Source organism: Microtus oregoni, unplaced genomic scaffold, assembly GCF_018167655.1.
Source record: "Microtus oregoni isolate MIOR12 unplaced genomic scaffold, Mior012 000023F_ref0000262, whole genome shotgun sequence".
NCBI lineage: Eukaryota > Metazoa > Chordata > Mammalia > Rodentia > Cricetidae > Microtus > Microtus oregoni.
In genome coordinates, this window is record NW_024543082.1 from 3,705,046 (window position 1) to 3,732,260 (window position 27,215).

Genomic DNA, 27,215 nt, shown 5'->3' on the forward strand with positions numbered 1-27,215 from the left:
AAGAATACGGCTCTTCCCACCAGCCGCCTCTGCTGCTGCGACTTAACACATCCCAGTTAGATCATTACGTCTCTCACACATCACTCACTATCGTCAACACCTCTCCCTGCTCACTTCTCCCGAGCTGGAAACCAGAGTCAGTCTTAGGAATGTATCCTATGTTGTGCAGGGTGACAAATCTTTCCTTCTCCATAGCTCGCATCCGAGCCAATACCATGGTTTCTAGCTGCCGTTGGTGTCTCTGGTCTCACCTCTTACTCCACCCTCTACCCTATTTCAACAGATCACCTCGCAAGTCGAACGTGTAGAGAGAGGACAGAGAAGAGTATGTATCAGTCCTTGTACGGAGGTCAGAGAAGGGTACATATCAGTCCTTGTACTCAGAAGGCTTATCATCTGGCTGAGACTATGTCACACACAGGGACTAAAGAACTGCAGAGAACATAGAGGGTCCGCTACAGCCAATGAAAACAGAGAGCACCGCAAAGGGCAGTCAGAGAGACAACGCCCTAGGGCTAACACAATTATCACTTTATTAGAAACAGTATCCAGACAAGACAGCTTTATAGATACAGAAAATGAGTTAGTGATGACTAGGGCTTTCATTTTTTGGTAGGAAGTCTGTTAACAGCTAAAATGCGCACACCTTCTTTGTATGTGGCGGTATATGTGTGTGTACATGTTCACTAGTGTGTACCTGTATATGTGTGCATGTGGAGAGCAGAGGCCAGTATCAGGATCATTGATGACTGTAACTGTAAGATGTAACTTAAAATTTTGTAGTCAATATATGGCAATCACTAGATTAAGAAATAAAAAATTATTAAAAAGTTGGGGGGACTTTCAGCAGAAATAATTGTTGATAGCCATGTTTCTCCTAGCTAACTGCAGATTCTAGAGTATCCCAAACTGAGGTGTGGAACAAGAACACTGAATTGCACAGTGTGGGCATTAGAAGCCATGTGAACATGCCGCGTCCTGTTTCCTGCAGGTAATATATTCCATATGCACTAACACGCTTAGGAGATGTTGGAATCATCTGTTTGTTTGCTGTAAGACACCAATGATATGATGTAACCAAGCAGACAGGCACAGAGTGCTTCCTAAGCTTCTCTGCAAGAGCAACACTGCTGGAGAAAGCAGCGGACTTGTCTAGAGGTGGGTACACCTGGTTCCACACTGCCCTCTGGGGAATCTGCACTGTTTAAGAATGCTTACTGGGTAGTTTTTTGTTGCTGTGTTTTTGAGAGAGGGTTTCTCTGTGTAACCCTGGCTGTCCTGGAACTAGCTCCTTAGACCAGCCTGGCTTTGAACTTTGCCTACTGAGTGCTGGGATTAAAGGTGTGCACCACCACCACCACATGATTCTCTAGGGTAATTCTAACACATCTGGGGCAGCCCCTCTAGATTCCAGCATGCTTCCCACTGACAAGTCTTGCACCATCTTTGTAGGATTGACCTTATCAGAAAAGAGGAAAAAGTGGCACAATTCTTGGCATGTGCTGGACATTTCAGTTCAGAAGTTTGCAGAAGAGAGTTACCAAAATCTTAAGTGTCATAGCTGCATGCAAGTGGAATATTAAATGATTTTCTTTTAAAAGGTGAAGCTCATGACGAGGACAGATTAAGTTAGAATGAGCAATATCACTCCACCTCCTCCATTAGACACTGACTAGCAATAGGGACATAGGTAGGACTATTGGAAACATAACCCAGCACCAGGTATGGAGATGAGAACACACAGGAATCAGGATGCACAGCAAGTCTCAAGGGTGCAGGTGGAGAGAGCATGTGTGTGCAGAGAGGTACATCTGCCGGTGAATTGCCACAAACTCTATGACAGAGACACAAAGCACAGTGCATGCATAACGAGTAGGGCTGGTGTAGGATGCAGCATTTGAGCTTGTGAAGGACAGAAAGCATTCTGAAGTGATATGTATGTTTGCATCCATATGTTTAAGTGTGGGAGACACACTCTTAGGCAAAGGAAAATGCTGGAGAAAGACAGACCCGAGGCATTCTGTGGGCACAGAAATTGTGTTATTAAAATGCTAAGTGGAAGAAGGACACCATCCATTTACAACTTCAAAAAAAGACCCTTGTGGATACCGCTGATGACGAATCAACAGAGACTTCTTATGGAAATGCACTGTCAATCAAAGAAAGGATAGTATAGAGGATCCAATATAAAAGACGATAAATCCTGGTACCAGCTTAGAGAAGTATTTCCCAGGATTTTACATGACCCCAGGAATTCCAATTTCAGACATCTGAGGCCATTTCCACATTAATTATCTATTTTAAAAACCATGTAAGCTTGCTCCTCCCCTAGCTCCTCCCACTCAGTCCCTTCACTAAGCAATAAGGTCTCCACAGAATTAGTCTACTGTGCTGGTGTTGGCCTAGAATGACACTCAAGAGGTTTATTCTGTCAACTGGAGTACAAGACCCCTGGTGCAACATTTTTGTATTCTCCTGGGGTCTTAGCCTGCTGTCTTTCAAGCAATAGGCAATGCCACGGAAGCAATGAAGCAGTGGGGCATCAAGATGGGCTGACAGCTGCCACACATTGCTGAGCAGGTTTCTGTCAATGCCAACAGGACCAGTAGAGGCGATCAGTGCTGTGCACTCCTTCATTTTCCTCATCTGTATCTTCTGTCTCACACATCCCTTGTGTCCTGCGGTACCTTTTCGATCCTTCCACTTTCTAGCCAATAGGTCAATCTTTAGGGAAACCAACACTAAAGGGGATTTGGATTTATCCCATTGACCTCCAAAACCATTCTCATTTAACAGTCAAGGTTCTGAGAGAGCAGAGGATCCCAGCCTCCTCTGATCTTGATGTCTACAAACAGTTTTCAGCTCTAGTGGTCACCCCAATACCAGCCAGAGTCAGGACAACTCATAGCATCTGAAGCAGAAGAGCCAGAGATTTTTCAAAGATTGCTGGTAAATTCCAACGTCTATTCACAGTGCAAACGAAGGCATCGGAAATGGTTCAAAGACCTGGGTGGGTATTGGAGATACCAGTGGACCCCTTACAACCAAGAATACTGTGCTGTATCCAGAAGAGATTCTGTGAACAGACCCAGAGTAGGGAATCTGTGCTTCAGAAAGATCCTAGGTGATGCTGATGTGCCTGGTTCAGTGACTATGCCTGTGGACCACTGAGTGAGAAAGAAAAACACCTTGGCAGCACTAGCTGTATCATCACAGGCCTTGCTAGGTTTGGTGTTAAAAACAGAGAAAAAAATGCCTTCTCAAAAATCGCAATTGAGATGGGATGGGGTAAAACAAAAGACAGTGTTTTGTTTTAGTTTCTCAAAATATTTTATCCATGAGATAAAGATTTAGTATGGCTAGTAAAGAAGAACAAGGAAGAAAGGATAAAGACTTATTGCAAAGCACAGGAGCGCCCCTTCCCTCCCTCCCTGTTCCTGGACTGTTGACAATGGAAAACCACAGCTTACATCAAAGAAGGTGCCTGCATGCTCCAGGATCAGCTGGTTGGAATCAGGCTTGTTTTTACAGTAGGTGACATACATCTGAAATTTGTCTGCCTAAAAAGAACAAAGACAACAAAAGATAAGCATCCAATGGGTCCTCCCGTCTTAGTCAGGGGTTTTATTGCTGTGATAAAACATCATGGTCAAAAATAAGTTGGGGGAAAGGGTTTATTTCATCTTATGGCTTGTAGACCATCATCCATGGAAGTCAGGACAGGAACTCAAGGCGGGAACCTGGAGGCAGGAACTGAACCAGATGCCATGGAGACAAGCTGTTTACTGGCGTGGTCCTCATGGCTTGCTCAGCCTGCTTTCTTATAGCACCCAGGAGCACCAGCCCAGGGTGGAACTGCCCACAGTGAGGTTGGCCCTCCCACATTAATTATTAATCAAGAAAATGTTCCCAGGCTTGTCCACAGGCCAATCTGATAGGAGCATTTTTCCCAATTGAGGTTCCCTCTTCCCAAATGACTCTGGCTTGTGCCAAATTGACATAATGCTAGCTAATAGACTTCCTTTCTTCAGAATGCCTAAAAGGCCCAGCATGGACTTTACAGGGTCTGAATTCCTTATGAAAAGTGGCATGTGTTCTCCTGGCCCACGGATGCTTTTCCCCTATTGGAATGAAGAAAAAGGCTGGTTCATAGAAGCTCAGTTTAATATCAGCCTGTGTTGGAAAGAAAGAAAAATGATAGCATATTCTGAAGTTGTGAAGAACTTACTTATTGATTACTCTAACTTTAAATCACCAATAATTACACTCTCTCTCTTGAAAAAGAACAAAGGTGATTGAGGCAAATACAACAGGGTGAAAAATGAGCGAAACTCTCAGAGGGAGGTCCGCTTATATTCCAAATGCCTCCACTGGACGGAGTTTGGGAGCCTGTTCTCACCCCGACTTCCGGGAGTAAGGATGAGGGTAGAGGAAGAAGGAAGGGACACCCCCTCTCCTACCTTCAGGGTCTGGACAACGATTCTCCAAGAGAGTGTTACCTCAAGTCCCAGACTTACGTTTGGGTGAAAAGTCACTTATTTCTTTCATGACCTCAGTTCTCCACTGAGAAAGGGAGATTTGCTAACTACTTTTTCGGTTGGTAATGTCTTTTTTTTTTTTTTTTTTTTTTTTGGTTTTTCGAGACAGGGTTTCTCTGTGGTTTTGGAGCCTGTCCTGGAACTAGCTCTTGTAAACCAAGCTGGTCTCGAACTCACAAAGATCTGCCTGCCTCTGCCTCCCAAGTGCTGGGATTAAAGGCGTGCGCCACCACCGCCTGGCTTTGGTAATGTCTTTTGAACACCTGGGACATCCTCTCCTGGAGGGCAGGGCACATGTGCACTCATGAGACCAGACTTCACTGTGTCATGTATATCGCATCACTTGGTCCTCAGGCCACCCCTAAACATTGAAGTTCAGAGCCATCCTAATCTGACCCGTGAGCAGACTGTGGCACAGACTGCTTAACTGACTTGAAATCCCCATAGTTACAAGTGTCCAAGCCCAAAGCAACCAGGCTTCTTAGTTTTCATCAATGCCACTCAACATATTATAAGCAGTTCTTTCTGCTCTTCATTCCTGGTCTGTACTCACACACAGACTGCAAAACATAAAAAAAAATGAGATAATTCTTGGCAGAAGGTGCATACTTTACCCAACCACCAAAGGTTTTCTCAGTTTTAGGGGCTTTACACCACTTAGGAGTTAGTCATAATTACTAAGAGACAATAAACTGTATTTATTGATTTCAAAGAGAACCCCAAGATTGACAAAATCAACACAAAATGATCCCTTTTCAATAATATTCCTTGTTCAATCTTGCTTTTCTTTATATTGGCTGTGCAGGGGATCATAAATTATTTTTATCAGCATCTTTATGAGATATGTACCAACTTACGCACTGGCACAAAGTAAGGCCTGGGACTTTGTGAAAACCAAAGTCTGCTTAGAGGCAAACACTGAGAGTTCATGCAGTGAAGGCCTGTCTGGGGGTCGGGCCCTGAGCTGTAGGGTAGCCTGGGCTATTCGTTATGTGTCAGTGGGCCTACTGCCTCTTACCTAAGATATACCCAGGTTTGAAATCTAAAACAAATCCACAGTCTTGTCCACTTCTAAGCATTGGTTCTTTAGACCGTGAAGGAATTCCGAAAAGCCATTTTGGGTACAGATTAGCACTCAGGAATAATTGCAGAGCAGAATTCCTGGAGGATGTGTGGTTGAATTTGGTGTCATAAGTGGACTCCCAGATGTCTCTGATTCATATCCTTGAGTCTAAGCTCAGGATGCTGGGCAATGGGGATGCTACTGAAGTTTATTTTTCCAGTTTAGATAATTAGAGCCTGGTATATCGGGCGAATAACTTTGCCCATGGCAACTGCACGCTCATCCTTTAAGTCAAAATTGGGATGGAGAGCGCAGGAATCTGTTCTCTACTAAGGAAAACAGTGTAACCAATAACTGGACAGATGGTACCTGCAAATTCTAACTTCTAAATCTACATCCTGGAAAAAGTAACTGGTAGACTGGGTTGCTACACGGGTTTCTCTTTTCTCCTGACCTCATTATTTAGAAGGTTCTTAGAGAGTCAGAGGTGGATCTTAGGTTTGATTGACATCATAGACACCCCAGGGATGGCTCTGCTCTCCAGAAACGTACTACCTTTCATAGACCTACTCAAGTCACCTCTGCAGAACCCGGTCCCAAGAGAGACAGGGGACAATGACAATCCTGAGGCCAGGCATGGAGCAGTGGCTCCAGGTGTACCCCTGGAAGCAAGGACAGTAGGGGAGGAATTTAGATTGGTTACCCAGGTGACAAAGCAGTGTCCCACATCCTCAGGCAGCTGCTCGTACTTCTCCAGCTCTTTGAGGAAGATGCTGCGAAGGGAGAAAAAGGCTGCATCAGATACCTCAGTATAGAGAACCTCACGCAGAGGATTGTACTGGGGCCAATACAACAACCATGACTCAGCTACACATGGACTGTGTGCTTCGTAAGCAAGGTGAGGAGCCGGCTCTTACGCTGGAACTTGTTCAATTAAAATTATGGTTATCGACTAACTAGTGCTACTTAAAACGGTTCCCCCTTAGAGGTTCATGAATTTGACATGAAAATAGGTAGCCTTTCATTTGATCAGCAATTCCAAGTTTATTGTGTTAATTCAACTACTCTGAGCACACTGTAAATATTTTTTTAAAAAAGAAATATTAAAAGGAAAACTCAGAATGAATTCAAAGATGAGATGGAAAAAAATTTAATCCTTTATGGGCCTCTTTATAATTTTTAGCTTTCCTCTTCCACTGAGAGCAAGTATTGTCATATGGACATCTTTAGGGAAGACTCTAATGATAGGGAGGGGAATCACAGTATATTTTAAAGAGGAATGGAATTACTGGCTTATCTGACATTGCAGGTGTCTAAGTCGTGGATTTTTCTATGCTAACAAATTATAAAGAAATGATTACTCCGACTTTGAGTTAATGTATGAAATAATAGTCTTAGATTTAGAGGATATAAGTTCTAACAAGCAAGCATTATCAGAATGAAATTTGCTTTTTAAAATGTACTCAAGATCTTAAAAAAATAATTATGAGGCCTTAGGGAAGCTTACTTGTGGGAGTGGGAAATGAGGTAGTCTTTACAAAGAGCAATCTGGTAGAATCAAATTGGATAGAATCATCAAGGTCAAGATGTACTCATCTTTTCTGGAGACTTGGAATTTCTCCTTATAATTTATCTATACATATAAGATGACAAATACTCCAGAGCACTAATAACTATACCATTTATAATGGAAATATGGTCAGTAGAGAACAAAATACTGGGGCTATGGCATATCCACAGAACTGAATACTTTGTAGCCATATCTTCCCACCCCACCCCCCACAAAAGACAGCACTTACTCTATCTCTTCATATGGAAGATCTCTTAACAATCAAAGTGGAAAGAGTGAGGGGTGGGACAAATGTATAGGAGATCATGCTGTGCAAGCAGGAAATATGTATTCTATTTCTAACCCAGAGAACTAACAAAACCATTACCATAGAGAACCAGGTGAAGAAATGGCGGAAACTGAGACTTCTCAATGTTAACTTTTCTGTTTAATTTTAATTTAAAAATGTAACGAATGCATACCTTAAAAACTAAATGAAAATATCTTGCATTAGCCCATTATTTACCTCCACCATCAGGAAATAAAGTTCATTTTGATCTGATTTATTCTGTGTGGTTACCATTATCTATATACCTTGGCAGTTTCTTATAATTGATTATTAAGTAGTTACAAAATGTTATGCATGTTGTTTATGGTTTCAATGAAATAGGGAGATGTTTTGGTGGTAAAAATAAGTATGTGTATAAATAAAATATATCTGGAGAGCAAGAATGTTAATAATGATTAGTAGGACTGTAGGTGCCTTTTTTCCTCCATCAGTCTGTAATTTAAAATTTTGTTTACAATACATGGCAATGACTAGATTAATGAAATAAGACAGGCATTTAAAAACTTGAGAAGCTACCAGAAGAACTCATTTAGGTAATAATCTTTCTCCTAGCAAGTCTGAATTTTAGAGTTGCTTAAACTGACTCGTGAATCAAGAACAGTTACGAGTGCAGTTCGGGCTTTAGAAATGTAAACACACAGTCTCAAAATCAGTGCAGTGCCTGTCGTGTCTGCTCTGTCTTCAGCAGACGGCAGGTATACACTTCATATACATTCTAAAACAGAAATCGGGAAAAGTGCTAATAATACAGTGCCTGTCGTGTCTGCTCTGTCTTCAGCAGACGGCAGGTATACACTTCATATACATTCTATAACAGAAATCGGGAAAAGTGCTAAGGACTGCTAGAACTAAGGATCAAAATTAGCTCAAAGCACAAAGGGAAAGACACGTTTTAGTCACATCAGGCAATTAGGCCTTGTGGATGTAGGTAAGGAGGTGTGTGTGTGTGTGTGTGTGTGTACATGTGTGTGTATGTGTGTGTTTCATATGCACATATCTGTTAGTCTCTTGAACTGAGTTCTAATATACGTTTATTGTGTGGCCCCCATCGCAGGGAACACCAGATACAAGCATGATGTCTTCTGAAGCGGCTTTTCACAAGGTGTTAGGAAGTTGACATAAGGTGATTCTACACATTGGCGTTTTCTGTGAATCTCTGAGAAGACATGGAGAGGAACTCAGCTCTGAGCCATGATGGGCTGTACAGTGCCTAGAGGAGGGGCTAGAACATCCAGGCAACTGGGCAAAGAAAATCTGAGTTGTTCTAAAACAAGAAACTTACAAACAAAATAAGTTTTTTTAAAAAAGAACCTGGGGGAGCTTGGAACAAGAGAGGGAGAATCTGGAGCCCAGAACCTGGGATAGCACACTCGGAATGCAGGATGCTTCCAGGGCCTCACTTCCGTGTGGATCCTAACACTCTGGCGTCAGTCCTCTGCCGTGCAGGCTGAAGTGGCCAAAGCAGCAGGATACACTCTGGATCCTAACACTCTTCATAGTGTGTAAACTGTAGTTAACACTCTTTGCAGTGTGTAAATTGTAGTTTTGTTCTTGAAGCTGCAGACAGCAGAGTAACACGGAGCTCTTCCCTTTCTGGGACGTCTGACTAAGATCAACTGGCCAGGCTACTTCAACATCCATTTTAAGTACACAGGGTTAACTGTAGCTATTGACCTGATCCAAAATGAAGATAATGGTATAATTTTATTTAAAAATCCTAATAATTTAACCAAAGTAATATTTTTTTGTGAAAAATATCAGCAAAAAATAAAACAAAACCCCCCACAAAAAAACCTACAAGAAGATGTTTTGTTTAAAAACCCCAGGAAATGAAAATATTTGCTGAACTAAATGCATGGTATGATTCTATAAGACCTTTCTGTGGAATGAAGACATTATATATCTATTTGAGACTCCTTACAAGAGATTGAAGTCTGAGCAAATGACTAAACCACGACACGTGTTTACTTTTGGGGTAAGAAAGAATAGGTTTGTAAAGGAAGGAATACCCGGACTAAGTGGTAGCTTCCAGGGTTGTCACCAAGGGCTAAGGCTGGTGGTGGGAGATATTGATAATCAGGAATATGAGACTATTTGCTTCTAAAATTTGAAGGTCATGAAGAGGACAGATTAAGTCAGTGTGGTCAACATCACTTCGCCCTTCACTGAGATGTGTTTAAACTACAGCCCAATAGCTGGCAAGGCTCCCGCAGACGCTACACGCTCCCCTGGTTGTTCTGCAGCAACACCGTGGCCCTCACCACGTTTATGACTGCAGGTAACAAATTGCGGAGGCATGAGCAGAGCAAGTGGCATAAGATTTTTTTTTCATGAACACCTGGGGCTCTTTTAGAAAGGACTAAAACTTCTAAAGACTTGTCAAAACCTAAGCAATGCCATCATTTGTTAAACCATTATGATACAAAGCATTATGCAGAATTTGGAGGAATTCTGGGAAATGACACTGCTGGCATTATTGATGGAACTCTCCCTGGGTTTCGCCAGGGACCCCAGTGGGAGCAGTACCATCCTGAGCTTTTCTCGCGGTACCACCCCAAGTCAGTTTGCTCCTCTCTCCATCATTCTGGATTATAGCCTCACTGCAAGGCTCGCAACCTTGCTAGGCAGGCTGGATGTGACGTTCAAAGTTAAACGTGCATCCCAAGGTAAAGTGGTTGGAGCCTTTGTGTACACATGCACATGCTTGCTGGAATGCCAGGAAGGGTGAGAAGGGGAAGGCTGTGGCATGGGTTAGAGGAACAACAAACAGCACACATAAACTTGAAGGCAGGCATGCAGGACACTGCTTCCTGGTGGAGCCAGGCTGCATTTCTGTACTCATACCAGGGAGCTAGAGTTGAAAGAATCACTAGATGCGCAGATTCACAGCCTGAATGTAAGAGGCTGCAGGGGCTAAGAGGTCAATTAACACAACAGATAGTCCTGGGTACAAGCAAACAAGGGGAGGAGGTGAATTAGTCAACACAGTTCCCTCACCCCTTGATTACCTAGGCTGAGCATGAACTCTTGTCTCTGTCTCTTCATTTAACTCTAGAAACTTTAGTCTGGGTGAAGGGTGGGCAGAGAGGCGCGATATCCAATCTCAAACACGAAAGCAAGCATTGCTGCAGAGTGTGCTTTCCGACACTTCTTCACTGTGGGTAACTCACGTGATTTAGGTGAATTAGCCATTGTTTGCACGCGTTACACCACGTAGCGTTGAAATAAGGTAAAACATAAAAAAAGAACTTGCCATTCAATGTTATTTAGCTCTAGTAAGATGTTGCTTAGCAACAAGGCAAGGGAGCGACAAAATGTGCACAACTGACAGGAACAGGACTGTGAGGCACACAAGTTCGAGCGCATCTTTGTCTGGGTCCTCAGTTGTGTGCAGTCAGCCTCAGTGATGGGAGCTTACAGAAAGCATGAATAACAGCATCAAGATCACAGCCATCTTTCCCTAGGCTCTGCTTAAGGCTGGAAGTTATTCTTAGACTGAGGGTTTGGGACCCAGGAAAGTTCACGGGCTTTTGCTCTTCCCTTTTCCCAAATATCCGGGTGTTAATAAAATGACACCTGCATTCTTTTCTGTGCCATTAGTCGGTCAGAGCAGGTCAGAAATGTGTCAGTTTCCATAAAACAAGGGGGCAGAACTAGATTATTATTAAAGTCTCCTTTGAGCTTTTCCATTGGGCATTTCCGTGATTTCTGGTCAAAGGAATAGGACTAATACCACAGGCATTGGTGGTGGTGGGGGGTGCGCACAGAAAATGCACACTTTAAGCAAGGTTGCCAGTGGAAAAAGTAGGGGCAGCCTGCGGGTGGCCCCAGGCAAGAGCGGCACAATCTTTTTCTGTCCACTTGGGGGAGCCAGTGCCTCACGAAAAGCTGTAGTGTTTACTTCCTGGAGTCCATGTCTGATCCAGAGGAGAGTGAGTGTGTGTGGGCATGCATATGTGCATGTGTACATGTACGTGTGCGTGCATACACGCATGTATATCTGTGTGAATGTGTGACTCTGGCAATGCACTACTGTGTCAATCTTTTTACTATAAAAGAAGAGAGTTAAACCTAATAGTTGAGCGGACTCTCTGGACCCTCACAGTACAGACTGCATAAAAATGCTATTTTCAAACTCATATGAATATGACTAAGTCTCCAAATAACTAAAAAGGAAAAACCAGAAATGGAATTTAACTGAAAGATAAGTATTTTAACAAGAAGCTGTCATTATCGAAGCTGAATTATCTAACAAGGAAAAGCGAAAACAATTGTTTTTTTTTTAATTACAAATTTTAGATTAAGCAAAACTTTACTCTTTGGAGGATCTATTTATAGAACACACTCGTTTCTCTAAGTGTTCCAGAAAGGCTTAGCAAAATGCATTGGAAACAGGCACAGGTTCTGTGCAGACAGCACAGTCATTATCTCTTATTTAGCTGTATAAGAAGGGGATAAAGTGCAGTGGGGGGAGTCGAGGGCAAGGCTCTCATCCCACTTCACCTTCTAATTGGGGTGAAACTACTGCTTTTAAGTACTAAGTCCTGCATATCCTTTAGAGAAATAGAGAAAGCAGGGTGTCTCTACTTAGCATCTACAAAGACAAAGGTTCTTTAGACAGACCCCTCCCACTTGAACACACATACAACTAATCTTGGCAGTCATTTTTCAGAGACACCATTTAGTTGGATCAATAGTAACTGGCTGAAATGCAATGTCTTCACCATATAACCTTTGGTCCAGGTACCAATTTCCCAGTGATACAGATGATTATGTCACTAAGGTGGGTCTGACCACTGTCAATCCTTTCTCTGAATTAGTCTCCCATAGTCCTCCCTCCTCTGCCCGGGCTACAGTCCAGTCATAAGAAGAGTACATTTCTCTGGTAGACAGCACTGAATTGCTATGATAAACAAATGGAGTGAAACAGAGCTCCTGACATACTCAGGCTAAAAACTGATCGTTTCAGAGAAGTACAGTATCCCTAAAGAGTGAGTGGATAGGTGTTATAGCAACTACATGTCTTCTTGCAAAGAAGCTCCCAATTTAGAAATCCCATTCTGCTGGTCTAGGCCCTTTGGTAGTAATGCTGGGGGCGGGGTGGGGGGAGGCATACATAGGAGCTTTTCTCTGTCCTGAGATATTCACAAGCAATTAGTCAATTATGACTTGAATACTTGAATAATTAACATTAGTTACAAGTTTTCAAGATGTAATTTTATTTTTTAGCCTATCCATCTGTCCGTCCGTTCGTCTGTCTGTCCATCCGTCCATCCATCCATCCATCCATCCACCCACTCACACACCCACACACTCATTCATCTGCCCCCCACCCCACAACTATTTACTGTAAATTTTATGTGGTACCAGGTTCATGGTATCAGGTATTGAATAAATAGAGAATGTCAATCGTTTATAATCCTGGTATTTTCTAAGTTTTGCCAATTACAATTTTATCTTTATTTATTAGAGATTTTTGAATTATTATATTCTCTCTACTAATCAAAACATGTGTGGCTTAAGTAGAACGCACACAGCACAGTAAAACCCTAGCCCACAGCTTGATATTCTTGGATGTTCCTTCAAATTGTTGATAATATAAAATATTAATTTCTTTTAGTCAGTAGCCTTCTAAATCTATTATAGAGTTCCTTAATTTAAATGCAGATATACAGCAATACAGAATTATTACTAGTATCAATTATTATGTCATACTGCAACACAGAGGCTTTGCTGGCCAGCTAGTAGGATGCAGGATGCGCTGTATAAACAATGAGCTATCCTTGACTATGATGATGTCCCAGGCTATCACTGAGCCCTTGATTTCTTGCTGCAATCTCTTGAGTGCTGGGATCATAGGCATGGGCCACTAACCTCTGCTTTCATTTTTGTTTTATTCTCTTTCCCCTTTCTCTTCTGCCATATTTGTCTTATTTCTCTCAAGTTTCACAAAATGCTGCTCACTCAACTACTCATTTGTTCAGGTACCTGATTTTTATAATATTTATTGCTTCTAATTTACCATAGTCGAGGAAACAATATAACCATGAGGCAAAGAGGCTGGAGGGGAGGACAAAGATATGTTGCTATGGGAAGAAAGCAGTTTACTCTTTGCAACATTGTTTAGTTGCCCAGGGCTGGCTTTCACATTTGCCTGGTTCTTTACAGTGTTCTGAATAGGTAGTACCCTTGGCAGTGCTGCTGGGAAAAGTGTCTACTCCCTCCCTTCACAGAGTGCAGGTTTCAAATGCTTTAATTTGAATTTAAAAATAATTTGTCAGAACTACATTGTGTAAGCTATAGGTAGGGTTACAGCTATTTAGAGAACTATAAAACCATTTACCATGGATCGCTAGGGCGACACCCTGAAATCAGAATAAGAAGCAGAGCGGAGCTAGGTTTTTTGCTATTAACTGTTCAGTTTTAAAGTGAATATTCTTTCCCCTTGATTTCGCAATAGCAGAGTTCATAAGCAGCGCACGCTGTGGTGTCAGGATGTCCATATTAGCTGGTGTATTTGTGAGATTGGTTAATGACATTCAGAGACCACAGTCAAACAAATAAAGTGATGTGCTCTACCCTCTGCCAGTCTGAGACTTCTCAGATATCCTGGAGGAGATGGGGTGATGCTGGGCTCAGATGATAGAATTTGGGGTCAATGGTCAAGAACAGATTTATTAGAGTCTTATTAATGACTGTCATGAAGACAAAATACCGTGTCTGGAGACTTCCAGGCTAACCAAATAAGGATGTTTATGATGGGTGAAGAAAGAGTGGGAATTTTAATCAATAAGAGGCAGAACACATGCGACTCCAGCCCTGAGTTTCCAGACAGGTTAGCATGTGTTGGGCCCCCAAACTGCTACCTTGACAGGGATGAGTCCTCACGACAGGAACTCTCCATCCCTTTCATGCCTACTTGTGCTTGCCTGGAGGTCATTCTTAGCATAGAGCTGTGGGGAGGCTTCATATTCCAGAGTGGGATGTCCAATAGCGGAGCTATTTTTCACTTATGACTATTTAAATGTATTGAAATTAAGTGCAATACAAATTGAGGTCCTTCGCAGTTCAGTAGCTACACATATGCCCCGGGCTACTGGGTTTGACAATGTACTTCCTACCTCGGCAGACAGCACCCCGGACAGTGTCATCCAGCCTTGCCTCAGGAGGGTTCGCTACTTGTGCACATGGTTTCCTTGGGACTTGTGAAGCTGTCTTGTTACCTAAAGGGTTTCTGTCTCAGCTCACCCAGTCCCAGGACTAGCCCCACCAGTTTTCTCCGGAAGACTCCTGCTCAAGGACTTTGTATCACCTTTCCCCCTGGATCTCAAGGTTCTCTGTACCTGAATTTTAGAAACTAAGTTATTTTTACCAATTGGTCATAGTGTTCTTGCTTGACCATTTACTAACAGCAACTATGTTTAGCAGCAACATAAAGGGTCCTTACATCAAGCCTGGAGTTGGAAAGACGGGCTGTGAGGAGTTAGTGTTCTAGGATTCTACTTCAATGAGAACAGAGAGGTGATTAATGATGTCTTCTGTAAGTTATCAAGAAATGTGATGTGCCGAATATTTTGGTATATCTATATATATAAGTGGTTGAGGGTAAGGATGATGGGGTAGTCAGAATGGAGGAACTAGCTTGAGACAAAAGGTGAACAGAATTTGAAAACACAAAGGATGGTCAGTCCCAGGTGAATGCTGAAGTCAGGATTTCCACAGCCTTCATGGGGACAAAGCCACTCTTGCTTTCTCCGTGCTCTGACAACCATGCTGACTGAGCAAAGGAGGATGCGGTCTGCTCCTGTGAGAACTGGAAACGGGCACCACAGAATGATTCCTTCTCCTTCCACTAAGAACTTTGTACCATTGTGGAGACAGAGTAAACAAGAAACTAACTAAGATCTGACTGAATACCGTGTCAGGAAAAACAGCATGCTTACCGGTGGCTTTGATCCACGGCTGGGCAGTCAGCTACCTGGCATTTACACCCTCAGTGTGCTCAATGGAACCCCCCACCAACATACTTGTTATGGAAGTCGTAGATCTCCTGGATGTTGCCAAAGATGATGTGCTCTTTGTTGAGGATCCCAGGGGGTATCTCCTCCACACCACTGGTCATTTCCCACAGGTAGGTCTGTAAGACAGTGCTAGAGTCATCACTGGCAAGCATGCTGCGAGAAACCAAGATAAAAGAGGCCCCTCCACCATGTGAGGCCAGAGGAGAAGTATGAGTACATATAAAGTTCACAAGGTGAAGCGTTTAACAAGTGGAGCAGAGAGAAAACCTGGCCACTCCATCACTCTGAGCCTCAGCGTGGCCGTGCACTAGTCTTATTATTAATTAAATCTGTGTCATGGTTTGTATTTTGAAATGAAGTGCCTGACATACTTCCCTTCCCCATTTTTTTTTTTTGGTCTGGGTCTAGTTCTAGCTTGAGAGAAGTGCAGACCTTCTTTTCCAAAGCACCTTAAATTCCCACGAATTTGCCTTCTACTCTGGAAGATATCCCCAACTGCATTTTTACTTTCCAGCAGAATGGCAAGAATGCCGGGCTGCTCTCAAGGAGTTGCCAAGAGTCAGTATGCTTCTTCTGCACCAGGGCTGGAAACCAATCACCGTAAGACTTACCTCCAAGCATTCATGTAAGTCCCTCACATAAGCCTTCTCCGTCTGGAGCAGTTCCGCCATTATGAATCTAGGAGGAAACAAGTGGGCTTTCAGTTGCTTGTACACACATTGCTTCCTCATCCTGGCACTTGTGACCCCACTTTACCAGTGAAACCCTTCCCTCTCCGGAGTCACTCCCACGCAGGTCATTTGCTCTCCATCCCTGCTTCATGTCTGCGCTCTGCTGGTTCCACGCTCTCCTGCTTTTCTGCTCATTTCTATAGTGCTGATATGCAAGCACTGCCAACTGCATGTGTGCACAGGCACGTGTGTACAAGAAATGGGACCGCTCACACTGCCAACTGCATGTGTGCACAGGCATGTGTGTACAAGATACAGGACCGCTCACACTGCCAACTGCATGTGTGCACAGGCACGTGTGTACAAGGTACGGGACTGCTCACACTGCCAACTGCATGTGCGCACAGGCACGTGTGTACAAGATATGGGACTGCTCACACTGTAGCGCAGCAGCTAGACAGTCTGGACCGCAATTTCCTGATCTCTCTTACAGCGCCCAGAATGCTGTCTGCTCAGTACTTTATACACTTACACTGAAGCTCAGTACTCAGATTAAACAGGTGCCAGGGCAGGCAGAGATGTCCAACACATCACTGAGCTCAGGGCTTTACAGAGTTTCTGTGAAGAACCAGGTTATATTTATGGGCTCTTCAGTCTCTGGCACAGCCACTCACCACAGATGCTGTAACATGAGAGGAACCACAGAGACAAGTGCAGATGTGTTCCAAAGAAACCAGGCCACTGAAAGTTATACATGTCCCCGTATGTAGTCTCTGCTTGATTTCCTCAACCAGTTAGTATATAAGAATCATTTTTAGATTATAGAACTATATAAAACAGAGGATGAGTCCAGTTTAGTGTCGGCCACAGTTTCCTGATCTCTGACCTTGGCTGGTCCTATTTAGTATTTAGGCAATACCTCCGGTGAGATTTATTTGCATAAAAAATCTATGGGCACAACACTGGCATGCTCAATATTAATTCGTAATGTTAAGTGATTGATGTTCTTCAGGCTCCTGTGAACAGAAGTTTATACTTCATATTTTTCCCTCCAAAGACAGGGTTTCTCCGTGTAGTGCTGGCCATCTTGAAACTCACTCTGTAAACCAGTCTGGCCTTGAACTCAGGGATCTGCCTGACTCTGCCTCCTGAGTGCTGGGACTAAAGGTGTGTGCCACTGTCGCCTGACCATCACCTAGCTGTGCTCTGTATCTTTAAGGAAAGGACTCCCTCCTTGGACCCCTAAAGAACATAGTGGACTTGAGCATGTATGGTGTATGACTTCATTATTGTGCATCTATTTTACCTTTTAGCTCCATAATTTCTATTAGAAATAGTGCTTCTCAGCTGGCGTAGGATAAACTAATTTAGTAAAAACTATACATTTACTCATTTATCTTCCATTTTCAGTATCAGGTTTTCATATAGTTCATGCTGAGAACTCCTATTTTCAGGTGTTCTATCACATGAAAAATTTGAGAAACTATATCCCCAAGGTGTGTCCTTTTGAAAACATGACCAGAAATCCTGTGTGGGCAGTATCATTCAGGCGATCTTCACCTTGGTGGTTTTTCCCTAAAGCAATGTCTCACTCTAACGGCGGCTGTCTGTTAACGGATTGATTTAAAGACTTCACTTTCACAGAAGTCAATTAGCCACCCTCTTCTTATTCTTCCTCTGTTGGGAGAGTGGAAAGAGTGTGAATATTGGAGTAAACAAGCAGGAACTGAATTACGGATCTGTCAATCACTAGACATAAGATCAGATTCTCTAGACCACAGCTGACCACCCAGGACTGCTGCAAGGATTGAGTAAGATGGTGTGAGAAGAGTGCCTGGTGCAGAGGATCCTGGGAAACGCTCAGAGGTTAGGCCTGTAGGCCGCTGTGAAACCAGGGACGATCTGAAGGAGCAAAGCTGGCCCTGGGAAGACACCTTTGGTGTTTGCATTGGCTTTCCTTTCTTCTTGTTCTTTCTTTCCTCTCTGTTTCTTCTATGCTAACCTTCTTTACAATACACTCCTTCATTTTCTCCACTGTCTCAGAAAGAAAACAGGAGAGCTGGCCAAATACAATTCTCTCTTGGCTTCTCTGTTATGGCTTGAACTGCGTCCCCCAGCATTAGTCTATCCAAATCCCAACTCTCCATTCCTCAGATCTATTGGAAATAACCATTGGAGTACAGAGTAGGATGGGTCTCAATCCAAAATGGCCAATGTCCTTACAGAAGGTGAGATGTGCACACAGGCATAAATATTCGGGAAGACTGTCACAAGAATATGAACATTCCACTAACAAATTAGGAGAAGGGCTTGGAGCAGATCTTTTCCCCACTACCCTCAGAGAAAACTGAACCTCTTCATTCCTAGGTTTCAGCTCTCGGGCTTCAGGACAAGTAAGTTTCTGTTGGTGAAGTCACCCAAGTTGTGGCTCTTTGCTATGCAGCTTTATAACCAACACAATCTCACACGAAAGACTCTGACTCTGCACACCAGCGCTTGTTTCTTCAGGTTTAAGGAAGCTGTAATCCCCTTTTCATTTTGATAACATTAACTACTTAATCCCAGACACATTGGTTTCTTTCGAGCTTTATAAAGCTCCTCCCATGATCTCTGCATAGGGGTGATTTTTATACCCTCAGCTTAAAGAAAAGAAAATATCAAGATATCATAAGATTGACATAGCTCATTCTTCCTGTAGTTCTTGAATGTGAAATGTGGGTCAATAACCACCTCCTAACTAACCAATCAGGACAGCAATGTGTTTTTGCCTTGCTGAGGTCAAGATTCACTGAGAATGTATCCTTAAGGGATGGGATCTAGGATCCCTGTGGGTACCCCAATCTGCAACTGTTCAAGTTCCTTCTGTAAAATGGCATAGTATATGCATATAATTTACACACATCTCCCATATACTTTATATCACTTCTAGATTACTTATACCCAAGACAGCGTAAGTGCTACACAAATAATGGCTATATTGTACTGCTTAGGAAATAATGACATGAAAATAGTCTGCGCATGTTCAGTACAGGCAGTTTTTTCCCCTGAATATTTCCAACCCAGGGCTAGTTAAATGGGAGGATGTGGGACTCATGAATATAAAGGACTGGCTGGACTTGGAGAACAGAGCAAGAATCTAATGATAAACTGGTCCTAGTTCTCTAAATTGATTCTGGCCCTAGCCATTCTTATTCTGAGAAAAATAGGATTCAATACATGGAAATCTCAGGCAACTTCAGATTCTCCCATAATGTTTGAATCTTAGCATCTTCTATCTCGCTGCCTCTTATCCCTATGGGCCAACTGTGACATAGGAGTAAACTCAGGTATCAACTTTACCTCTGACCTCCACAATTCACTCTCAAGGCCAAATTCAGGGTGCATATTTCTTTCCATTTAAAATATTATTCACCAGGCAAAGACTGAAATCCAGATATAAACTAGATGCAGAGGTGGGGGAGGAGAGACACTGAACCCCTTCCACGGCACCTTAATTTTTCTGGCCCAAGCACATCCCTAAAACACAAGTAACAAAACCAATGCCATCAATTGTTTTTCCTTCCTTTCTTCCTTCTTTCCTTCCTTTTCTCTCTCTTCCTCCCCCTTCCTCCCTCCCTCCCTCCCTCCCTCCTTTCTTTCTTTCTTTCTTTCTTTCTTTCTTCCTTTCTTTTTAAATGTAACTCAGACTGGCCCTCAAACTGCCAGTCTTCCTGTCTTAACCTCCTGAGTGACGGTATGAGAGCTATGTGCCACTGTATTCAGCTATGGGCTTTATTTATTACATAATTTTGGGTACCTTCTTGTCTCAGAACTAAGGTTTCAGTTCCAGATCCAAAAGTATTCCATAAATGCCTCTTGCACAACTGTGGTATACCTGTTACTCTGGCAACCACTGGTTTATATAAGAGGGTATAAAATAATCCTATCACAGAAGAGTTTATATTCTAGTTAGTGAGACATGACCACAGAACAAGTAAAAGAATAGATGTTCAGAAAGGAATGGAACAAGGGCGGCAGGGGATGTAGTAGGAGTTCATAAAAGCATGTGGTATGAGCTGGACTTTAAAGGATCAATAGAGTGGAAAAGGGGGGACCAAATAAAACCACACACACAGAGAGAGAGAGAGAGAGAGAGAGAGAGAGAGAGAGAGAAGAAGAAGAAGAAGAAGAAGAAGAAGAAGAAGAAGAAGAAGAAGAAAACAAAAAAAAAACCAAAACAGTAGGGCGCTAGGCTGGAAAACTGCATGAATAACTGTATTTAATGTTCTTGTCAATGAGGGAGTCAGTGACAGTGGCCTGTCTAAAGTGTGTCACGTGACCTGGGAAGGGCTCTGAAATAAAACTGACTTAGGGGTGGCCAGATGGTGGGTGTTGAGTCTGATCATTATTCAGAGGGCAATAGGAAACCATCTGAAATTTGGAGCTAGTGAGAGACACTGGAGCAAGCCATGGTGTATGCAATGATGAAGAGGCAGAATTCTGGTTCTATTTATTACACACTGATCTCAGCATTGGGGAGAGTTGCTTAGCTTCCCTGCTCTGATTTCTGTTACGTGAAGTGGTTTGGTTTGGTTACTGTTGAGTTTACTGTGAAGTAAAATTTGATGTTCCAAGGGGTAGGTGTCTCCCAGGAAGTCCCTGCTACATGAAGAGCACTTGGGTTTAGTAGGGAATGGAGAGGCTGAGAGATCTCCAGTGAGTCTCTCTCCTCAATGGCCATCCCCACATCTGCAGGTAGACCAGATGACACTGTCACAAGGGATGGGTAGCAGGGAAGAGTAAGGAAGAGCCTGCTCGCTGCAGTGGGAATTCCACCTCCCCGCACCCACACACATACTCTTTCTTCCGAGCTGACTTCCGCTTCTCTTCATTGACCTCGTGGTTAGCGTCCCGGAGCTTAACCTCACGATCCGAAAGGCTTGCTGGGATGATGTCCAGTTCTAGGTCCTTGTTATCCTGCATGAGAAGTGTCACAGAGGCCAGGTACCCTTGGTGAGGTTTTAGGGAAGCGGTGTAAACAACCTCATGGAAGATGACGAGATGAGGGGGGTCCCACAAGGGTCCCACCCACAAGCCTTCTTCATAGGGCAATTCTTGCTTTCAAGTAAAAAAAAATAAAAGGTATAAGATGTTGTGGCCAAACATTTAGTGCTACTATCTGTAGCTACAGACATTACGTATCTGATTTCCAGATCTCTGATCTTGATTAAATCTAAACAGAAACTAGCCAGAATTGGTTCTTCATCAATAAAATAAATGTGAAACAGAAATACAGGAAAACACTGAAAACCTCATTTGTCAAGAGAAAATAACTTTAAAAAAAAAAAAAACAAAACTAAACAAGCAGTTTCCTGTGGAAACAGGAGCAGAATACCCAGTCAGTGACTAAACCCTGTTGCTTGTCCCTGCTTGCTTAAGCCATCTTTGGTATTGTGTATGATGGGACTTCACCATACGCACACAAAAAACCCCTCACTGCCGGGGGAAGACATTATGAGCCTCAAATTTTAATGGTTTGACCACTTTACTAAGGCTGCTCTGCCTCAGCCCATGGGGTGGTTTAAAGATATATGAGTTAGAACTCCTAGGATTAAGTGATAGGCTGGATTTAGCTTTTTAATTCATAGGTCACTGACCTCTATTATAAAAAAGAGATTAGAAGTCAGTTTTCCTTTGTTTCGTGGAACTTCGTACCTTCTTTCAGTTGAAGTGTCAAACAGCCTTCACACAAACTGTGACCCTTATTCCTGAGATCCATTTGCATACATGCTAGGGACTCTAATCATTGGCTCATTAGCATAATTGGTTAGATGACAGTGCTGATGAGATCAAAGTAAAGGGTTTAGTCCTCAGAGCCAACAGTTAACTACACAGGAAAAATATAACAAAACCAAACCTCTGCTTTGTATTCATAGGTCTGGCTCCTGGCTAGCCAATTTTGTAGTACATAGATCATGGGTGTGTGGGGGGGGGGGCTTGAAATGAATGGATCAGTAAGAGTCCCCCAAACCTATTTAAAATGCACGAGGTTCATAGGGTTCACAGCTCAGAAATGTGCTCCCTCAATGAGGTTAGCGGTACTGAGGGAGAGAAGGGAAGGAGATCGGGCGGACAGCACCTCATACGCACCTCCGTGTTGACTCCCAGGGCTTTCTCCAGGGTGTACCGGTACTTGCCCATCCTCAGTGAGAAATCTCGGTAGTGCTTGTCCACTGTGGTCACCCATTTCCTTATCTCTGTGGCATGGATGTGGCCCTTTTCCACAAAGCTGTCCGCTAGCTGTATCAGAAGCTTCACCTTCTCCTTCGTTTGCTGCCCGAGAGATGGCCTAACGTTACTGGATCACATTATTCTCGGGCCCCTTTGCCCTAAGCCCTCCTCTGCTCTGCCCAGCAGCCATAGGTAACTTAGCTGAGAACCGGCTTTGCATGATAACTTTGTTGCTTACCTTTTAGGTAGCCTAGAGCAAATTATTTAAATCTCCCTAGTTCCTTATCTAGGCGATAAGGCGTTTGCTCACATCTCCAGAAAAGGTTCATTCAACTAGTTAAGTCAGAGATGTTGGCCATTGCTATTGATGTGAGGTTCTCTAATATCAACATAGTGATTTGGTGACTTATAGAGCATGTTACGAACACACCTGAGACTCATGTGTGTTTTAAAGCATCCTTAGGAAGTATGCAGGGGTGATGGGCAAGTCTCTGCAAGCCAGATGCAAAATCCCGAGGTTCAGCTTGCAGAGCTCGTCCAAATTCATACCACCAACAGGGACAGCAGCCTTTATCACTGATCCTTTGTTCCTAGTCCCCGCCTGTCTCTGTACCCGAGGCAGGCACTAAACATGCAAGCTGGCACGGGTTAGCATCTGATGAACCTAATTCACAGACTCCTATCTGCTCTACTATGAGATTCTGTCTTTGTTTCTGTTCCAGGGAGATAAAGTGATTAATGTAGTCAGTGCCTATTACAGGGCTAACCAGCTAAAAGTCTGACAGGTGTTGAGTTAACTTCATTTGTAAAGAATTTGTTCAGCATTTCCTCTGTCTACAGTCCTCTGCAGAGAGCTGTGGGTTGAGCTTGGGGGGTAAACAAATGGAGAAATTTAAAAAAAGTATTCATTTGCCCTACCTAAAATCTCCAGAGGGGACAAGATTTTCATACAAAATAGTTGGCGGCTCGGGGCATCATGTAATTGAATGTCAAAGTGAGAAGTGTGTCACAGCAGAGGGACTTTACAATAGAGAAGATGAAGGCAGAGCAGAGCTGCTGCGGTGGAGGGCAGCGGAAGTGATGGCTGCAGCAAACACCTGCTCATATTTTAGCACACTTTTGAATTTTGAAACTAAAACTTCTCAGAAAAAACTGAGACATCTTTTTTTTTTTCATTTTGGTTTTTTCACTGTAGCTTTGGTTCCTGTCCTGGAACTCGCTCTGTAGACCAGACTGGCCTCGAACTCACAGAGATCCGCCTGCCTCTGCCTCCTGAGTGCTGGGATTAAAGGCGAGCACCAACACCGCCTTGCTGAGAAATCTTAAGGAAAATGAGATAACATTTAAATAATTTGCTAGAAGGAAAATGTTCTTTTAAGAAAAGGAGGTCCAAAATTTGGACCATGCTACAATCTAGAAAACCGAGACTTGAAAAATCATGAGAGCTACAGTTGAAAAGATAACGTATCTTTCTGAATATCTTGCGAGGTGGGAAATGAAATAGCTATGGGACACCAAGGAAAAGACACCTGTAGCCAAGAAGGTGGTGCCACAGGCACAGAAAAAAGGGTGACCCTAAAGTGAAAAAGAGGGAAGTAAGTACTTGTCCGTGTTGGGGGGAACTGGCAGATACTCCCCTCCTGCTGTGCGGTCAGAAAGTGCCAGCACAAGAGGAAACACTCAGCTGCGAAGCCCAGGACTGAAAAGTGGAAAACGAAAAGATCTAGCTACTGCCACAAAGCTGCTCAGGGCTGACAAGAAAGCTTTGCAGAATGCCCAGATCTCCCACTGAAGGTGTGCGTGGAAGCTGCTGGGCACAGCACAAGCCCTTGGCAGGTGTGAGAGACAGGAACAACATCGGCACTCTGGGTCATCCTTAAGGAGTACCATGGGAGCAAGAGGGTGGTACTAACTAACTTGCTAACTGTAGCTGAATCGTCCCCCTCAGTCGAGTTTCTCTCTGTAGAACCCATCAGAATTGATATCAGCAATGTGAAACTTCCAAACGCACTGAGGTCACTTTAAGATGCAGCCATGGCAGCCCAGACACCTGGAAGATGAGGTCTTCACCACAGAAAGAGAAATATGAGGCTACAAGACCAGCACAAGATTGATGTTCTTCTTTGCAGCTTTTGCCAAAGATCAAAGCTACTCCTCAGTTCCTGGGCTACCTGTAATCCATTTTCTGGCTAACAAATGGAATTTACTCTGACAAATCAGTGTTCCAAACTTCTTATCGAGAATCTAAGTAAACAGTTGATTCATTACAATGAAACAAACAAAAGAAGACAGCAGGGCGTCTGTTTATTCAACCACCCTTGTCCTTTAACAGCTCTATGGCACACACACCCCTTTCTAGGCTTGTCCACACCCCTTCCTAAGAGAGGAATGTCCGAGAGAGGAGCAGAGCGCTCTGCATGATGTACGGCCAGGGCACAACACAATTAGCCTCTCCTCTGTCAGCATGGTGGGCTGGCCAGGGGCTGAGAGTCAGGGGCTAGCAGGGGTTTGGAATGGAAGAGAAGAGGGAGGTGTGAGGATTGGAGGACTATCCCTCCATCATGAACCAGCAACAGTAACTACAGCAGAACTGGCTAAGACAAGAAGCCTGGGATCCTAAAGACGTACATATCATTTCTCTTAGGGATTTTGTCTTTTTTTCTGGAGGGAGGTTCTTTCTGGTTTGTTATTTTCTTAAGAGAGCTTGACTTTTATTCTAATAGTCAAGAGACCTCTTCTTATATAAAAGTTCCTGGAAGTAGTTACTCTCTGATCCTGGTAAGGTGAAGTCACTTCAGATGGTGCCTGCAGCTGGGTAGTGGCCATTTTGCTACCTGAATCGGGAGGGAGCAAAGCTGACTCGGATCAATAAGGGCAAAGCCTGTGACTGAGATGACCCCGTGTCCTGGAGGAGGCTGTGGAGTGGATGGCCAACAAACAGTGTAGAAAACCTCTACCCAACCTGGCCCCACTTGTCTTTGGAGGAGCCTGTCTCTGAGGTTCTCCACTCCTAACCTACTGCTGCGCTGAGTGTCAGCCCCATCCTGCTGTGGGGATGGCGACTGTGCAGCCTACCCTCAGCCAAGTGTTCTCCCTGCAGATGGGGGCGGGGTTAAGTTCTCACAGTTCCATGCACAGGCCTCTATTCCAGCACGGGTCCGGCACAGTTGCTTGTGTGTCCTCTTCAGGGGCCTGAACCTCTCTACAAGCGGAGCTCTATCATCCCCATCTCCCTGTATCCCTGTCTAGAAAGGAAGCAGCACACTGTAAGAGGTGAACGGAGGGGTGGGTGGGTGAGCAGATGCTAAAGCAAAGCTAAGCTCGATTAGCCCCGTGGAGCACCAACCATGGCTGTGGCCCCCACAGAATATGATCTTGAAACCACGTGACCTATCACATTCCTGGCTGCAGCTGATGAGGTCAGAGGCAGAACCTTGTCCCACCAGGACAGCCCACTAGTAGGTGGCCAAGCACTTTTAAGGTGTCCTGGCTTTAAAGTCTGTTTAAAACAGACAACAAGGGCATAGGACTCAGCTGAGGGCGTCTCCCTGGTGATGTGAACTACTGGGACAGGGAGCAGAGGCAGGCACAGAGCAGAGGCGAATCCACAGAAAGGCGGGATAAGTATGGAGCAGGGATACCCCAGGGCACTTTGGAGGCAGAAAACAGGAAGACCGCTTGAGCTCTGGGCTCTGAGTCAGCAAGGGTAAGGCAGTGGGACTCCTCCTCTGTCACGTTTCTCAGGACAGGCAGGAGTTGAGCTGAGGAAGATGTGGAGGCCCTAGAACCTACACACACTGCAGAAAGCTGCTTTCGAACTGGAAGCTCCTCCAGATGAAACATAGAGGCGCCATATGGCCCAGTCCCCGCACTCCCACATAGACATAGAAGAAACTGAAAAACATGCTCACAAAAACTTTTATGTAGAGCTAATATGACTTGATTCCTAAACCCTCATGAAACATAAAATTCATAAAACTAAATATTATTCATGTGATAAACGGTAAGTAAATATCCATCTGATAAACGATACAGCTGTATCTGTGTAATGAAATACTATTTAGTCGTCAAAAGGGACGAGGGGCTGACATGCACTAAAGCACAGGTGGAATACGGAAAGCATTATGCCGAGGGAGAGAAGCTAGACAGGATTCCATAGTGAATGACCTGTGCAGCACGGACACACGCCTGAGGAGAGAAGGGAAGGAGGAGCTACTCCCAATGCTTAACTCTGAGCTCCACTCAGCTGTGGCAAGGATTATAGAGCTTGTGATATACTTTAAAAAAAAAAAACCACTAGATTGTAAAAAGAAAAAAAAATCTAAAAACAATTTTGTTTTCAGAAGAAACAGAATTCTGTCAGAAGCTGAGGCGTTCGGCTTCCCCGTTATCAAGTGCTGGTTTCCCTGTAATTTTGGAACAATAAAAAGTGTCATTTGTATTCTTCTAAGTAGATTGCCTATAGGCGTACCACATCGTGCAAGGGTGTGTTCCTACCCTTGCCAAATCCCTGTCTCACTTTGTTCTTATGTTTGAAGGTTTTGATATAAAATTGCCTTTCTGTATTCAGTGTGTCTTCTCCTTGATCTCTCTTTTTGGAGCAGAGCATAATAATCCAGTATAACCTGTTACACTATTCAGTTGTGAGGGCCACAATATTTCTTCTGCCATTCAAGGTCAGTTTGCTTTCCACACCAAATTTTCATTTCACTGGTTATAAAAACCAAAAGCCAGAGATAACTGGTTACAAGAGGATTTGCCTCTGGGGAGTTGGCTGAGGTGGAGGCAGGAGGCTTCAGGGTCCTCAGCTGGGC

The 27,215-nt window shown here is 43.6% G+C and overlaps 1 protein-coding gene across 13 annotated transcripts in view; it reads right to left on the reverse strand.

Moving 5' to 3' along the window:
* Positions 1–27,215, reverse strand: part of LOC121461681 (kalirin) — a 463,010-nt gene that overhangs the window by 74,869 nt on the left and 360,926 nt on the right. For all 13 annotated transcript variants that reach the window (XM_041672803.1, XM_041672804.1, XM_041672802.1 and 10 more), the window contains exons 22-27: positions 22,321–22,503; positions 21,029–21,147; positions 16,132–16,198; positions 15,527–15,636; positions 6,305–6,374; positions 3,471–3,560 (exon numbers count right to left, since the gene is read on the reverse strand). In XM_041672803.1, coding sequence (XP_041528737.1) covers positions 3,471–3,560; positions 6,305–6,374; positions 15,527–15,636; positions 16,132–16,198; positions 21,029–21,147; positions 22,321–22,503 — 639 coding nt within the window. The remainder of the gene's footprint in view (positions 1–3,470; positions 3,561–6,304; positions 6,375–15,526; positions 15,637–16,131; positions 16,199–21,028; positions 21,148–22,320; positions 22,504–27,215) is intronic.